We start from the raw sequence: 17068 nt of genomic DNA, 5'->3' as shown, positions 1-17068 counted from the left end.
GAGTAGACCTAGTCTGCAATCTTGGGCAATCATGGCTTTCCACATCGAACAATCCCATGCAGTGTCAATGACATCATTCAGAGACCAAACTCCAGTTTATTGTTGAATCGTTCACTGATGCGTGCAAGGGAATGGGGGCCTTACACTAAATATCCACAGATTGGAGGTCATCTACTAACCTGCCTCTGACAATGAAATTCCATAATGTGACCCTTGGAAATATAACCTCTTTCTATATCGCAGGAGCCAATTCCCATCATAGCCAAACATCGATGATTAAGTTCTCCAAGTTTTGTCCAGACAGCATGGTCTCTGTAGCTCATTGAAACAACAACCTTGCATTCAACATCATCAAGACCAAGGAAATGATTTTAGACTTCAGGTTCAAGATGCATTTATTATCGAAGTATGGACGCAGTAGCCGTACAACTCTGAGATTTGTCTTCTCCAGACAGCCACAAAGCAAAGAAAACCATGAAAGCTGTTCAAAGAAAAATAACCCCACCCCCACGTGCAAAGTAAAAAGCAAATAGTGTGGATGGCAACGAGAACATCAAACCCAAAATCCCACATCCAGGTAAAACGAAACAAACAAATTGAAGGGCTGGTTGTGAAAATACACACCAGTACTCATTGAGCGGTCAGTGTGGGAAGAGTTTGCAGTTTTAAATGCTTGAGCATCAACACCCCGGGCCCAACACATTGATGCAATCATGAAGAAGATACACCAGCAATTCTACTTCTTTAGGAGTTTGAGGAGATTATGTATACAACAAAGACGCTATCAGATTCTGTAGATGTACAGCGAGAGCACTCTGACTATTTGCGTTATAACCCAGTATAGAGATCCCAATGCACAGGATTGCAAGAGGTTGCAGATGGTTGTAGACTCAGCCAGATCCCGCATGGGTACAACTCCCAACCCCTCCACCAAGGACATCTTCAAGAGGCAGTTACCAAGAAGGTGGCATCCATCATCAGGGACCTTCTCCATCCAGAACATGACCTCTTCTCATTTCAGCCACTGGGGAGGAGCTACGGGAGCCTGAAGACTCACAGTCAACAATTCAGAAACAGCTTCTTCCCCTCCACCATCTCATCTCTGAGTGGTCCATTAACCCATGAACACTACCTTGTCGTTCTTTGAGTTTATGTTATTTATTTATTTCTGTAATGTAGTAGTTTTATGTTTGCACTGTAATGCCACCAAGCAACAGATCTAATAATATTTATGATTCTGTTTCATCTTTTATACTACTGCTTTTAACTTTAACTAGCTGGTAAGCGAAAGGTAAGGAGGGGTGATAGGCAGATAGGAGAGGGAAGAGTGGAAATAGCAACAAAGTCTCGAAGGTGGTAACCGAACACAACAAAGAAGAAAAAATCTGCAGAAGCTAGAAGCCCAAGCACCACGCACAAAATGCTGGAGGAACTCAGCTGGCCAGGCAGCACCGATGGAAAAGAGTAAACAGTGGACGTTTCAGGATGAGACCCAACTTCAGAGCTGGAAAAGAAGGGGAGAGGTCTGAGTAAGAAGGTGGAGAGTGGGGAAGATGAAGAACAAGATGGCAGATGATAGGTGAAACCTGGAGAGGGGGAGGAGGTTGAGGTAAAGAGCTGGAAAGTTGATTAGTGAAAGAGATAAACGGCTGGGGGGGGTGCGGAATCTGAGAGAGGAAAGAAGATCATGGAAGGAAGGGAAGGGGAGGAGCACCAGAGGGAGGTGATGGACAGGTAAAGAGATAGGGTGAGAGAGGGAAATGGGAATGGGAAATGGTGAAGGAGAGGGGAAGCAATTACCAGAAGTTTGAGAAAGCAATGTTCATGCCTTCAGGTTGGAGGCTACCCAGACGGAATATAAGGTGTTGCTCCTCCATCCTGAGTGTGGCCTCATCGCGGCAATAGAGGAGGCCATGGGCTGACTTGTCGGAATGAGAATGGGAAATAGAATTGAAATGGGTTGCCACCAGGGGAACGACAAAAAGTTACAGACAAGTGAATCTGATAGGAAATGAAGGTGGAGCACGGAATCAAATACAGAAATGGGCAACCCAATGGGAGAAATTGTTAGGTGATGGATGGGTGGAATGGTGGAGGAGGGGAAGGAAATGTGGCGAGGTGCATGTAGGAGGAGCTGAGTAGATCAGGAGGAGAGAGAAAAGGGACAAGGGAGCGAGTTATCTGAAACTGGAAAACTATGTATTTCTCCAATAGGAGTACTTGCAGATTTTGGAACTGTTCAATTCATTAAAGTGATGGTCTGTTTGCCAGTTGAACTGACTGTAAAATATCTCACAGCACTATCTTGTAAAATGTAAGGTATTTTGATGGAGAATTGTGGTTATTATTTAATCCATAGTTGGCATCACTTAAGCAGCATTATCTGAACAGTCTCATATTGTGGGATTTCACTTTTTTCAAATTGGCTACCTGCATTACTGAGGTGTTCTCTCTTCCCTCATTTAATTTCCCCAATAACGCAGCTCATCCTGTCATCCACCAAATGTCAGAGACTATTACAGTTCATTTAGGAGAACATTGGTTTATGCTGAGCACAACGGAAAATTGTAATTTTCCCATTGAGACAATTGGGAAAAGTGACATGAACTTGGAAGCATTGATTTGAAACGTAATCAATCCCTCTAGGACAGAGACAGAAAACTTCAGCTATTGAAGTGTATTAACTTTGCCTAGGCCAGATGCTTTCACAGTTGTGATAGCCTCCAGCTCATTAGCTCCATCTCCTGGATAAGAATGGTAATTACACGTGATAAGAAGTGTTTCAAAGTTCAAAATAAATTTATTATCAAAGTACATATATGTCACCATAAACAACCCTGAGATACATTTTCTTGTGAATAAACTCAATCAATCTATAGAATAATAACAATAACAGAATCAATGAAAGACCACCCAACTATGGCGTAACCGGAGTGCAGTAGACAATAAAATGCAAATACAAAAAGAAGAAATAATAATAATAAATAAGCATTAAATAATGAGAACATGAGATGAAGAGTCCTTGAAAGTGAGTCCATTGGTTGTGGGAACATTTCAATGATGAGGAAAGTTGAGTGAAGTTAGACCATAAGACCATAAGGTATAGGAGCAGAAGCAGGCCATTTGGCCCATCCAGTCTGCTCTGCCATTCAATCATGGTCTGATCCAATTCTTCCAGTCATCCCCACTCCCCTGCCTTCTCCCCATACCCTTTGATGCCCTGGCTAATCAAGAACCCATCTATCTCCGCCTTAAGTACACCCAATGACTTGGCCTCCACAGCCGCTCGTGGCAACAAATTCCACAGGTTTACCACCATCTGATTAAAGTGATTTCTCCGCATCTCAGTTCTAAAAGGACGTCCTTCAATCCTGAAGTCGTGCCCTCTTGTCCTAGGATCTCTTACCATGGGAAATAACTTTGCCATATCCAATCTGTTCAGGCCTTTTAACATTCAGAATGTTTCTATGAGATCCCCCTTCATTCTCCTGAACTCCAGGGAATACAGCTGAAGAGCTGCCAGATGTTCCTCACACAGTAACCCTTTCATTCCTGGAATCAATCTTGTGATTCTTCTCCGAACCCTCTCCAAAGTCAGTATATCCTTTCTAAAATAAGGAGCACAAACTGCACACAATACTCCAAGTGTGGTCTCACGAGTGCCTTTTGAGCCTCAACATCACATCCCTGCTCTTATATTCTATACTTTTAGAAATGAATGCCAACATTGCATTTGCCTTCTTCACAACCGGCTCAACCTGGAGGTTAACCTTTAGGGTATCTTGCACAAGGACTCTCAAGTCACTTTGTATCTCTGCATTTTGAATTCCCTCCCCATTAAATAATAATCTGCCCATTTATTTCTTCCATAAAAGTGCATAACCATACACTTTCCAACATTGTATGTCATTTGCCACTTCTTTGCCCATTCCCCTAAACTATCTAAGTCTCTCTGCAGGCTCTCTGTTTCCTCAACACTACCCACTCCTCCAACTATCTTTGTATCATCAGCAAATTTAGCCACAAATCCATTAATACCGTAATCCAAATCATTGACATATATCGTAAAATGCAGCGGTCCCAACACCGACCCCTGCGGAACTCCCCTGATAACAGGCAGCCAGCCAGAATAGGATCCCCTTATTCCCACTCTCTGTTTTCTGCCAATCAGCCAATGCTCCACCCAGGCTAGTAACTTAACTGTAATTCCATGGGCTTTTATCTTGCTAAGCAGCCTCATTTGCAGCACCTAGTCCAAGGCCTTCTGAAAATCCAAGTACACCACGTTCATTGTATCTCCTTTGACTATCCTGCTTGTAATTTCCTCAAAGAATTGCAGTAGGTTAGTTAGGAAGGATTTTCCTTTCAGGAAACCATGCTGGCTTTGGCCTATCTTGTCATGTGCCTCCAGGTACTCCATAATCTCATCCCTAACAATCGATTCCAACAACTTCCCAACCACTGATGTCAGGCTAACAGGTCTATAGTTTCCTTTCTGCTGCCTCCCACCCTTATTAAATAGCGGAGTAACACTTGCAATTTTCCAGTCATCCGGTACAATGCCAGAATCTATCGATTCTTGAAAGATCATCATTAAGGTCTCCGCAATCTCTCCAGCTACTTTCTTCAGGACCCGAGGGCACATTCCATCAGGTCCAGGAGATTTATCCACCCTCAGACCATTAAGCTTCCTTGAGCATCTTCTCAATCATCGTTTTCACTGCACAAAAAATTAACCCCTTTGGTTCGAGAGCCTGATGGTTGAGGGGTAATAACTATTCCTGAACTTGGTGGTGTGGGTCTACAGGCTCTTGTAACTTCTTTATGCTATATTACTTGCCCAGATTTAAAGCCTAAAATGTAGTGTGTGATAAAACCAAGGTAGTAAAATCAATAATGATTGACAGATAGTGAATTCCTTGTCAATCTGTTTCTCTTTACAAATTTGCCACAGAACCTGCCAAATTTTTCCAGCATTTTCTGTTCTTATTACTAATCCTTTATGTAATCCTATCCAGAGTCAGGCCTTTGCTGAAATATTGCAGCAATATTTGCTCACAACATATGAGCATACAAGAGTGAGCTGAGAACATGAGGGGGGGTTGGTATGGTTAAAAAAAAGAGATATTGTTCTAGGTGTCAGAAGGCTTGGTACCCAGAAGAGTCAAAAAGAATTGAGTAAGATGAGGGGAATGTTTTTACGTGTCGTTTTTATCATGATGTATAATGCACTGGCTAACTGTGATGGAAGAAAGTTCAATAAGCTCACAAGTGTAATCTCCCAGTGCCTTACAAACCATGTAAGTTCCATACAACCCTACTTTACACCTGGAAAACAGTAAGTCAAGTCAAGTCAAATCAAGTTTATTGTCATTTAACTACATATATATAATGTATATAGAAATGAGACAACATTTCTTCGAACCAGGATGTAAAGAACATAACACATAACAGGCAATAACTTATGAAGGTAAGGATAAAATCTACAGATGAATCACACATGAATAACAAACTAAAGTGCATTAATATTAAATATTGTAACGTACAGAACAAATTTACCAGTGACACTTCGAATACAATGCGACTGGGAGTTCAGAAACTGTATCCCATCCTGACCTTTAGTGTCTTTATGCATCGGAGTCTCCTGCCTGATGGTAGAAAGTCAAAGAGGATGCTGGATGGATGGATGGGATCCTTAATAATACTAAGGGCCCTGCGTACACAGCACTCCTGATAAATGTCCTTGATGAATGGTAGAGAGACCCCTATGATTCTCTCAGCTGTTCTCACAGTCTTTTGTAGGGACTTACGGTCTAATGCTCGACTGCTCCTATATCAGATGAAGATGCAACTTGACAGGATGCTCTCTCAGTGATGCTCCTGTAAAACGCAGTTAAGATGGTGGGGGGTGGGGGGTGGGGGGTTGGTGGAAGCCTTGCTTGACTCAATCTTCTTTGGAAGTGGAAGTGCTGCTGCGCCTTCTTGTTGAGGGAGGTGACGTTAAGGGACCAGGTGAGGTCATCCGTGATGTGGAGTTCCCAGGAACTTGGTGCACTTGACTTTCTGTATGAAGGAGACAGCAGAATTTACTGAGGGTCTGATTTGTTTACGTTTAGATGCTGAACCCCCTGTGATTGACAGGTGTCGCTCACCACCACCCATCCTGACACATGAGGAAGAGTATCAAGCCATGTGGGAGGAACCACAGTTTTCAGATAACTCAGGTAATGTGATCAGCAGATTTCAGAAATAAGATCCGATTCATTAAAATGTACAATTCTAAAGTTAAATTAATGTTGTTTGTTTCATTATGGCTGTATATTTAAGTAGCTCTTTCCTGTTATGAAAGAAGTTGTTTGTTCTGAGTTGGGGATATCAGAAGCTGGAGAAAGGTTATTTTCCTCTGTTTATTGAGTAATGACAAGGAAGTCAGCACCTCAGCTCCCTCCCCAGACCGCAGTACCCTGGAGGTCAGGGGATGCCCTTATAGCCAGGGCTGGAAGAGGGCAGAGCTATCGGCTTCGAGGGAGGATTAGAGCCACAGAGCTTATGGCCTGAGACCCCTTCATCATAAATGCCTCTTCCTACCACAAGAAGAAATTCCAGGTCAGCATCCAAGTTATCTCTATGTGTTTGTAGTTCTGTGAAGATGATCTGTTCTTCCAGGCTGCCATCCAAATGGTGAAGACAGGTTTCAATCCAAAGATCACATGGATGAGCATGCTTGTATGGGTTATCTTACCAGAACCGGTGAAGTGCTGAGTTCCATTAATCAACACCTTCCATTCATTATTAGGTGCTCCATTGAAGATTGAAAAGACTCATTCACTTGGTGATTTCCTCCGTCGAGGGGAGACGATCGTACGTTACACTGCAACTGACCCTTCAGGCAATAAGAGAGCTTGTGACATCCAAATCATCATCAGAGGTAAATGCATACTACAGTATAATTCACGTCATAAAATGTAACATGTTATACTCATATTAACATTTCAAGGTAATTCAGAAAACAGCCAAGAGGTTAATAAGTCAACTTTCTTTTAAAGCAATGAGTTCTGGAATTTGCTTAAAATAGTAGTGGAAGTAAATCCAACAAAGATTTTCAAAGGGAAACTGAACCGGTACCTGAAGGGGAGAGATTTGTAAGGTCAGTTGAAGAGGAGCTGGGGAGAAAGGGTCAAATTGATGAGCTATGTTAAATAACCAGCACGGGATCAACAGGCCAAATAGCCTCTGCTCATTCTATTAGATTCTGTGCTGCCAACATTAAAAAGCTTCAATGTTTCAATAATATCCAGAAGGCCGAGATAAAAAGAAGGTGCTAAATTCAATTTGAATGATATTTTACTTATACTTAATACTTTATTGTCGCCAAACAATTGATACTAGAACATACAATCATCACAGCGATATTTGATTCTGTGCTTCCCACTCCCTGGATAACAAATATTAAATATTAAAAATATTAAAAATAGTAAAAATTAGTAAGTGTTAAAAATATAAATTATAAATCATAAACAGAAAATAGAAAAATGGAAAGTAAGGTAGTGCAAAAAAACCCAGGGGCAGGTCCAGATATTTGGAGGGTACGGCCCAGATCCGGGTCAGGATCCGTTCAGCAGTCTTATCACAGTTGGAAAGAAACTGTTCCCAAATCTGGCCATATGAGTCTTCAAGCTCCTGAGCCTTCTCCTGGAAGGAAGAGGGACGAAAAGTGTGTTGGCTGGGTGGGTCGTGTCCTTGATTATCCTGGCAGCACTGCTCCGACAGCGTGCGGTGTAAAGTGAGTCCACAGACGGAAGATTGGTTTGTGTGATGTGCTGGGCTGTGTTCATGATCTTCTGCAGCTTCTTTCAGTCTTGGACAGGATAACTTCCATTCCAGGTTGTGATGCACCCTAGAAGAATGCTTTTTACAGTGCATCTATAAAAATTAGTGAGGATTTTAGGGGACAGGCCAAATTTCTTTAGTTTTCTCAGGAAGTAAAGGCGCTGGTGGGCCTTCTTGGCAGTGAACTCTGCTTGGTTGCTTGATTGAAGTGTTACAGGGAGTTGTGGGAACTGGGTAGAGAAAATACTAGTGAGTGTTAGATGCACGTGGAAAGGTCTGTCTTTGGGAAACATTGTAAATAATATAATAGATCAATTGTCCATTATTCATCAATTATCCTTTTCCATCATTAGCAGATTGACAGCTGACAATTGGTCCAGAGAGGGTGCTGCCAAAGTCAAATGTTATTTCAAATTTAATTGCAGACATTGTGTCACACTCAATGGGTGAGATGCAGCATTCTTAACACAACTTTGCTGATTAATCTACGTTGGAGGGAAATTTTCCTGTATTTATAATCAAATCCACCAGGGTTATTTAAGTCCAGCAGATGTTTGAATGTTGGTTTAGAATCCAATGCTCCGAGCCACCCACATTCTACCTTTGGTTTATTCATTTATGGGATCTGGATATCACAGGCCCTCTAGCATTTATCGTCCTGGATGTTGGTGGTGAGTGTTGTGACTGTCAATGAAAGCCACCAGAGAGACACATAGCTGGTCGTATAAAAGTCTTTGTTCAGCACACACAAGCTGGCAGCATTTGGAGTCAATCTGGAGAGAGGCTCCCTGAATCAACATTATATCACATTTTTATATGTTAAAAATCAAAGGTAACAACAGAACAATTTCTATAGTTACAATGCATTCATGATACTTCCTTTCAGTTACACATCATTTTCAAACACCAAGATCTTCACACTAACACACCCAAAATGAGTTAATCACTGCTGTCTCTGAGCTACATTCATGCATATACAGACATGTCAGGTCAATAGGGTATTTCTTGGTTAATGGGGTCTTTCCTGGTTTGCAATCAACCCCTGTCTGCAGCTCCGGGAAGGCCATTGTTCTGAGCTGCATTTTAAATTCAATCTACAATCCACATTCAGATCTGAAGTCTGGTTGCTGTTGAAATTAATATTTGCTCTATTCCATATCTCCAGAAAATCACCCCAACAGTAAGCTGCTCTCTTCAACTGTTGCAGATCTTTTGGCAAAGGTAATGTCACAATGCTGTTGAATGAGAAACCCAAATGGATTTAGACCTAGCAGTATTGAATGAAGAACAATTTTCAAGGCAGGATAATACACTATTAAATGTGAACTCATAGAAAGTCATCTCCCTGTGTCTGGATCTTTTCCCTCTTGGTGGTAGAGATCATGGGTTTCAGAGCGACTATATGAGATAATGGACAACCCACAACATTATTGTATTTGCCCTTTCTGGTGGTTTTGTCACAGGACAGGGAGCTGCTTTTGAAAAAGTCTTGTCACTATGCATATTGTGAATTTTACATCTACTGGCCACAAAGAGTCATTATTGGACAATAATCCTTTGTGATTATGCCAACTTCTTGTGTCTTTACAGCTAAATCTATCCAGGCAAATGGGTTTTAGTCTGGCTAGGATACCACAGAGGCCAATCACTTATAATTATACGTGTTTTCCTCAATAGATACTGTTTGTGGAGTACCCTTTACTCCTTTAAATGGAGGCTTCTCTTGTGTTGCTGACGACTTGCGTGTGAATTGCACATTGTACTGCTTTGAAGGATACGGGCTGGCTGCTGAACAAAGTGGAAGTTACTATTGTGCTCATGATGGCGTGTGGATTCCACAGTTTTCTTCTGCAAGGCCTGATTGCTCTTGTAAGTAACATTGACTAGGTAGGGCCATGGGTCAGCTTTCCTCCATCAAAATCTCTCGGAGATCAGTAACATGAATCTGTAAGAATTGGCAATGCCTGCATCTCAGCAGCCTTGGTAGTAGATTTATTAACATTATAGATGGGGTTACAGATCTAATACAAAGATCAAATGCCATCTGAAACCTATTTATTGGATGAGTTTAACTATGAACTCTGGAATTGATCATTTTGGAAATGGAAGAGAATCTATTTGCTGTTCTACACATTTTATTGGACAGAGGGGGCTTGAGATTGATTTTGGGTAAAATCAACAAGCTCTTGAATTGGTATCCTGCTTTGAAGAAGAGGGTAATGTTAAAAAAAATCCACAAACTGAGACTGGAATTTCCGCTGGAATTATAGTGAGGAAGCAATGCGGGTAGAAAGGTGAAACAGAACTCATTTCCACTGGGTTCTAACTGCCTGCTTCTTTCCAAGTTCTGACAACACCTTACATTTCCATAATACTTTACACAATGACCCAAAATGTTTCACAGTCAATTATATACTTAATTGAAAAGCAGTCATCACTTTAATGTAGGAAACAGCAGTCACTGTAAAGCTAGCAGGCTCTTATTAAACAATGGGCACTATGATTAAGGAATATTGGTCAGTACACCCAGGAGGATTCAGCTGCAGTCCTTCATGTGCTGTAGCATCTTCTGTGCCCACACCAGGGAACAAAAAGTGCCTGAGGCTACGTCCACACTAAACCGGATAATTTTGAAAACGCCGGTTTCACGTAAAAAACGATAGGCGTCCACACCAAGTGTTTTTGAAAATACCTCCGTCCACATTAAAACGGGTATTTGGGTGAATCGCCTCCTACTGGGCATGCGCAGGACACATCTACAGAAAAGAAACAAAGAGGAAACGGTATACTTGGGCGCGTTTGTCCAGTTACAGACTAGAAAAACTTAAAAGGAAATTGCCAAACGACGGACAGCTGTTGGATCTTGCGCAGGAGGACTTAAAACTAAAAAAACAAATACTGGAGCGTATGGAGGCAACCAACAGGGAGTTCACGGACAGTATGACCCGGCTGATGACGAACATTGAAAAACTGACACAATACCAGCCTCACAGCCACTACAATAGCTACACATATGGACACACAGACCCCCAGGTGGCCCCACCAACATCTTCCCCACTCCCACAGAGGGGTCACCCTGGAAACATTTCTTACAGCCATAGTCTTTTCACTGATGAAAGGGATGACAGGTTTTTTAAAATCTCCGGTTACCCCGTGCACACTACAATGCCCAACCGGCGTTTTCAGATTTAAACACTCTGGTGAATGTTTCAGAAAAGCTCCATTTTCGGGGGAGGAAAACGCCATTTCAGTGTGGATGGAGGGTCAAAACGAAGAGAAAAAGCTATGGATTTATGTGGTCTAGTGTGGATGTAGCTTATTCTCAGCAATAAGGTGATATGTAAGCTTAGATGTTTGTGTTCACCTTTCTGACGTACAGCTAGAATCCACAGCTTTGTATTGTAGAGGCAAAAGTGCTACCCAAGAAGCCACAGGGCTGCTTCAGAAATTGCCTTTGGTCCATGTTCCTACTCCTGCTCTCAGTTGTGAGCTAGATTCCCAAAGGTGAAAATATGGACACATAATCAATTAACTTCCTCTTCCTGGCCAACTGGTCACCAAAGGAGGTGGTGGGGGGGAGTAAATGGTCAACGTCCAACATCTTTCAGCCAACTGAGGTCATTGGCTTCCCCACCTGAGATGTGCATATGACTGTTGGAGATGAGAGGGGTTGAGACCAGAATGTCAAATTCATTATGGATCTGGTCCAGTAGATGTCAGTATGAAGGTAAAAGTGAGTTTGTACTGGTGTAATGAAACAGAAACATAGAAAACCTACAGCACAGTACAGGCCTTTTGGCCCACGAAGCTGTGCCAAACATGTCCTTAACTTAGAAATCACCTAGGGTTACCGATAGCACTCTATTTTTCTCAGCTCCGTGTACCTGTCCAGGAGACTCTTAAAAGACTGTATCGTATCTGGCTCCACCTCCATCGCCGGCCGCCCATTCCACGCACTCACCACTCTCTGCATAAAAAGCTTACCCCTAACATCTCCACTGTATCTACTTCCAAGCACCTTAAAACTGTGCCCTCTCGTGCTAGCCATTTCAGCCCTGGGAAAAAGCCCCTGACTATCCACATGATTAATGCCTCTCATCATCTTATATACCTCTATCAGGTCACCTCTCATCCTCCATCGCTCCAAGAAGAAAAGGCCGATTTCACTCAACCTATTCTCATAAGGCATGCTCCCCAACCCAGGCAACGTCCTTGCAAATCTCCTCTGCACCCTTTCTATGGTTTCCACATCCTTCCTATAATGAGGCGACCAGAACTGAGCACAATACTCCGAGTGGGGTCTGACCAGGGTCCTATATAGCTGCAACATTATCTCTCAGCTCCTAAACTCATTCCCACGATTGATGAAGGCCAATGCACCATCTGCTTCCTTAACTACAGAGTCAACCTGCGCAGCAGCTTTGAGTGTCTATGGACCCCAAGATCCCTCTGATCCTCCATACTGCCAAGAGTGTTACCATTAATTTTATATTCTATCATCATGTTTGACCTATCCAAATTAACCACTTCACACTTATCTGGGTTGAACCCCATCTGCCACTCTCAGCCTAGTTTTGCATCCTGCCTATGTCCAGCAGTAACCTCTGACAGCCCTCCACACTATCCACAACATCTCCAACCTTTGTGTCATCAGCAAATTTACTAACCCATCCCTCCACTTCCTTATCCAGGTCTATATAAAAAACACGAAGAGTAGGGGTCCCAGAACAGATCCCTGAGGCACACCACTGGTGACCGACCTCCATGCAGAATATGACCTGTCTACAACCACTCTTTGCTTTCTGTGGGCAAGCCAGTTCTGGATCCACAAAGCAATGTCCCCTTGGATCCCATGCCTCCTTACTTTCTCAACAAGCCTTGCATGGGGTACCTTATCAAATGCCTTGCTGAAATCCATATACATTACATCTACCGCTCTTCCTTCATCAATGTGTTTAGTGACATCCTCAAAAAATTCAATCAGGCTCATAAGGCACAACCTGCCTTTCAAAAACCCATGCTGACTATTCCTAATCATATTATGCCTCTCCAAATGTTCATAAATCCTGCCTCTCAGGATCTTCTCCATCAACTTACCAACCACTGAAGTAAGACTCACTGGTCTATAATTTCCTGGGCTATCCCTACTCCCTTTCTTGAGCAAGGGAACAACATCCGCAACCCTCCAATCCTCTGGAACCTCTCCCATCCCCATTGATGATGCAAAGATCATCACCAGAGGCTCAGCAATCTCCTCCCTCGCCTCCCACTGTAGCCTGGGGTACCTCTCGTTCTGTCCCGGTGACTTATCCAACTTGATGCTTTTCAAAATCATCAGCACATCCTCTTCCTTAATACCTACATGTTCAAGCTTTTCAGTCTGCTGTAAGTCATCCCTACAATCGCCAAGATCCTTTTCCGTAGTGAATACTGAAGCAAAGCATTCATTGAGTACCTCTGCTATCTTCTCCGGTTCCATACACACTTTTCCACTGTCACACTTGATTGGTCCTATTCTCTCACATCTTACATGCACATGCAATTCAACTCTTTGAGTGATTATGCAGAAAGTTTGAAGTTACTAACTCATCTTCTTCTACCTTAGGCCACGAACTTATCAATCACCCCTGATGAGTTATTAACTTCAAACTTTCTGCATCATCACTCAAAGAGTTGTACTGCATGAGCATGTAACAATAGCTATATAATTCATCTCCTTCTACCTTAGGTCACAAACTTATCAATCACCCCTGCTGTGGACACTTTCTGGAGGTCCAAGATCTGTATGCTCCACGACCGTTGGACTAAGTGTGTAAATGTAGGAGGGGACTATGTTGAAAAATAAATGAGCTAAGTTTTCTAAACAACACACACAAATGCTGGTGGAATGCAGCAGGCCAGACAACATCCAGAGGAAGAAGCACAGTTGACATTTCAGGCTGAGACCCTTTGTCAGGACTAACGGAAAGAAGAGATAGTAAGAGATTTGAAAGCGGGAGGGGGAGGAGAGATCCGAAATAATAGGAGAAGATAGGAGGGGGAGGAATAGAGCTAAGAGCTGGAAAGTTGATTAGTGAAAGAGATACCTTCTCACCGATCTCCCTACCGGCACTTATCCTTGTAAGCGGAATAGGGAGGGACTCAGACCATAAGAGGCCTACACAGGCCTTTACACTTCCTCCCTCACTACGATTCAGGGCCCCAGACAGTCTTTCCAGGTGAGGCAACTCTTCACCTGCGAGTCGGCTGGGGTGATATACTGCGTCCGGTGCTCCTGCTGAGGCCGCCTATACATTGGTGAGACCCGACGCAGACTGAGAGACCGTTTCGCTGAACACCAACGCTCTGTCCGCCAGTGAAAGCAGGATCTCCCAGTGGCCACACATTTTAATTCCACGTCCCATTCCCATTCTGATATGTCTATCCACGGCCTCCTCTACTGTCAAGATGAAGCCACACTCAGATTGAAGGAACAACACCTTATATTTCATCTGGGTAGCCTCCAACCTGATGGCATGAACATTAACTTCTCTAACTTCCATTAATGCCCGACTTCCTGTTCTTACCCCATCCCTTATTTATTCATTCTTTTATTTATTTATTTATTTATTTATTTATTTTCTCTCTCTCTCTCTCTCTCTCCCCCCCCTCTCTTTTCTCCCTCTGTCCCTCTCACTATAACTGCTTGCCCATCCTCTGGGCTCCCCTCCCCCTTTCTTTCTCCCTAGGCCTCCCGTCCCATGATCCTCTCCCTTCTCCAGCCTTGTATCCCTTTTTCCAATTAACTTTCCAGCCCTTAGCTCTATCCCTCTCCCTCCTGTCTTCTCCTATCATTTTGGATCTCTCCTTCCCCCTCCCACTTTCAAATCTCTTACTATCTCTTCTTTCAGTTAGTCCTGACAGAGTCTCGGCCCGAAACGTCAACTGTGCTTCTTTCTATGGATGCTGTCTGGCCTGCTGCGTTCCACCAGCATTTTGTGTGTGTTGCTTGAATTTCCAGCATCTGCAGATTTCCTCGTGTTAGGTTTTCTAAATTTAACTCCTTCTACCTTAGGCCACGAACTTATCAATCACCCCTGGTAGTATAACGTAATCACATTCTGTGCTAGGGTTCTCCAGGGTGAAGAAGAATTGCTCATTCTGTTTTGTTCCTGTTGGGCACATGGTGATGGTCACTCCAAGCTTCTCCTCTCACCTGGTGGGCTTGTTCTTGCTGAGCTGCAGCTGTCCACCCTGACTAAATCCAGTTGGCCATGATTAACACAAGAACCTTCAGCTATTCTGCATGAACACTGGTTGACACTGGAGAGAATTGCCCGTACACTGGATTTTCATCAAATATCCTCCTGAGTACCTTTAGCAGGTTTCACAGAATGGCGATCAGAAGCAAAACTGCTCAAGGGAAAAGAAGAGTCCTTATACAACAGCTGAGATGTTTCAGCATTACAGTAGACATGGGTTATGTTGTCCCAAGACACCAATTGCTCGCTGGACATATTTGCTGAGCTATTAGAGGAATGATTTTGAGGCCCAGTTGTATTGATAGTTTGCTTTACCTGAATGTTTGGTGTCTTTTTGAACTACTGCAGTGAAACGCCTTGGGAATAACGGCCACAAGAAATTCGAGGTGCAGTACAACGTCAACCAATGTGAAGACTTCACTCTACTGAACAACTTTGCAAAAGCTTTCAACAACAGTTTAGCTGAAATGGTAAAACCAGTACTAATGCTTTGTCGTTGAATGCAGTGTGTTTAAGAGTCTTTTGAATTTCTACCGCAAGGTGATCAGTTATTTAGTATGTTAAAAGTGGAGAGTGATAGATTTTTGGACATTTGAGAGAGTCAAAAAATTTAGAGATTCAGCACAAAAGTGGACTTTAAGGCATAGGATCAGCCATGGCATTAAATGATACAGCAGGTTCAGAGGGCTGTCTGGCCTAAATCTCCCTCCCACTTCTGTAATGGTAGGTTTTCACATTTACTATGTCCTGATGAAGGGTCTCAGCTTGAAACGTCAACTGTTTATTCCCATCCATAGATGCTACCTGACCTGCTGAGCTCCTCCAGCACATTGTGTGTATTGCTCTAGATTTCCAGCATCTGCAGTAACTCTTGTGTCTACTATTAACAGTGCTCACATTGAATACACAGGTACTTTGTCAAACGGAGTTCCATGCTCACCTAGTAAGGAAGAACTAGGGCAAGTAGGATAGGTTCCAAGGAGTATCTTCAAAGAGGAGAGAGACTTGGTAAGGTTCTGGAGGGAATTCCAGAGACTATGCCTTAGTCAGTTAAAAGAATAGCCTCAGATTGGGAGTGAAGTAAATGAATGATGCACAAGGTGTCTGAATTAGAGTCAGAGATTTGCGAGCGTTACTGGGCTGAGAAGATTTGATTTTATGGTGTGGGGAGCAGGATTCCATTGAGGTATTTTAGCACAAGAAAGAGACCTTTGAAACTGAGGCTTTACTAGGCATTACCATGCCACAGCTAGTTCCCGACAGCCCTCACACTGCCCAATTACCCGAATGTATATACGTAGATGTAACCTGACTGATGTTCATGCCTGGATTAAAGCAGGTGTTGGCAGAGTTCTCACATTGTTTATTTATGATCTCTTTTTATCTTTATGTAGAGATACAGCATGGAATAGGCCCTTCAAGTTGTATCACCCTAGCCTAATCACGGGACAATTTACAATGCCTAATTAATCCACCAAATGATATGTTTTTGGACTGTGGAAGAGAACCGGAGGAAACTCACACATTCCACGGAAGATGTGCAAAGTCCTTACAGAGGATGCTGGAATTGAACTCTGAACTCCAACACTCTGAGTTGTAATAGCGTCATGCTAACCGCTACGCTACCATGGCGTCCCTTCGTCCCTTTCTGATTGTTGAAGTCCTGTGGTGTTTTTTCTTTCTTTCATTGTCTTTAGGTTCCACTCCTTTGTGGTGAGGATAATGACATTGAATGTGAAATGGAAGAGTTACCCAAAGTGCAATGCTTGGAGTACAACTATAATTATGAAAATGGTTTTGCCATCACAGGTATTGCATTTGACTTTCATACCATTGTAGTGCAGCATTTGCTGGTGAAAATATATCTGCTGTCCAGTTAGTACCCTCCACTTGAAATACTGAACAAGTCAGATAGCACCTCTGGAAAGACTATCACTATTAACATTTCAGAGTCCGATCTCAAATCCCTGGTTCAGTCCCTTCCTATCTACATCCAT

At 42.8% G+C, this 17068-nt stretch overlaps 1 protein-coding gene across 1 annotated transcript in view; it reads left to right on the top strand.

Annotated features, from left to right (window-relative positions):
- svep1 (sushi, von Willebrand factor type A, EGF and pentraxin domain containing 1) overlaps positions 1-17068 on the top strand; it is a 264755-nt gene that overhangs the window by 109994 nt on the left and 137693 nt on the right. The window contains exons 10-14 of the mRNA XM_072258150.1: positions 6117-6224; positions 6797-6928; positions 9508-9699; positions 15420-15541; positions 16769-16880. Of these exons, the coding sequence (XP_072114251.1) occupies positions 6117-6224; positions 6797-6928; positions 9508-9699; positions 15420-15541; positions 16769-16880 (666 nt within the window). The remainder of the gene's footprint in view (positions 1-6116; positions 6225-6796; positions 6929-9507; positions 9700-15419; positions 15542-16768; positions 16881-17068) is intronic.

The sequence above is a fragment of the Mobula birostris genome, chromosome 5 (genome assembly GCF_030028105.1).
Source record: "Mobula birostris isolate sMobBir1 chromosome 5, sMobBir1.hap1, whole genome shotgun sequence".
Classification (NCBI taxonomy): domain Eukaryota; kingdom Metazoa; phylum Chordata; class Chondrichthyes; order Myliobatiformes; family Myliobatidae; genus Mobula; species Mobula birostris.
Note: the sequence above shows the minus strand (reverse complement) of the source record. Positions and strands in the feature narration are given on the sequence as shown.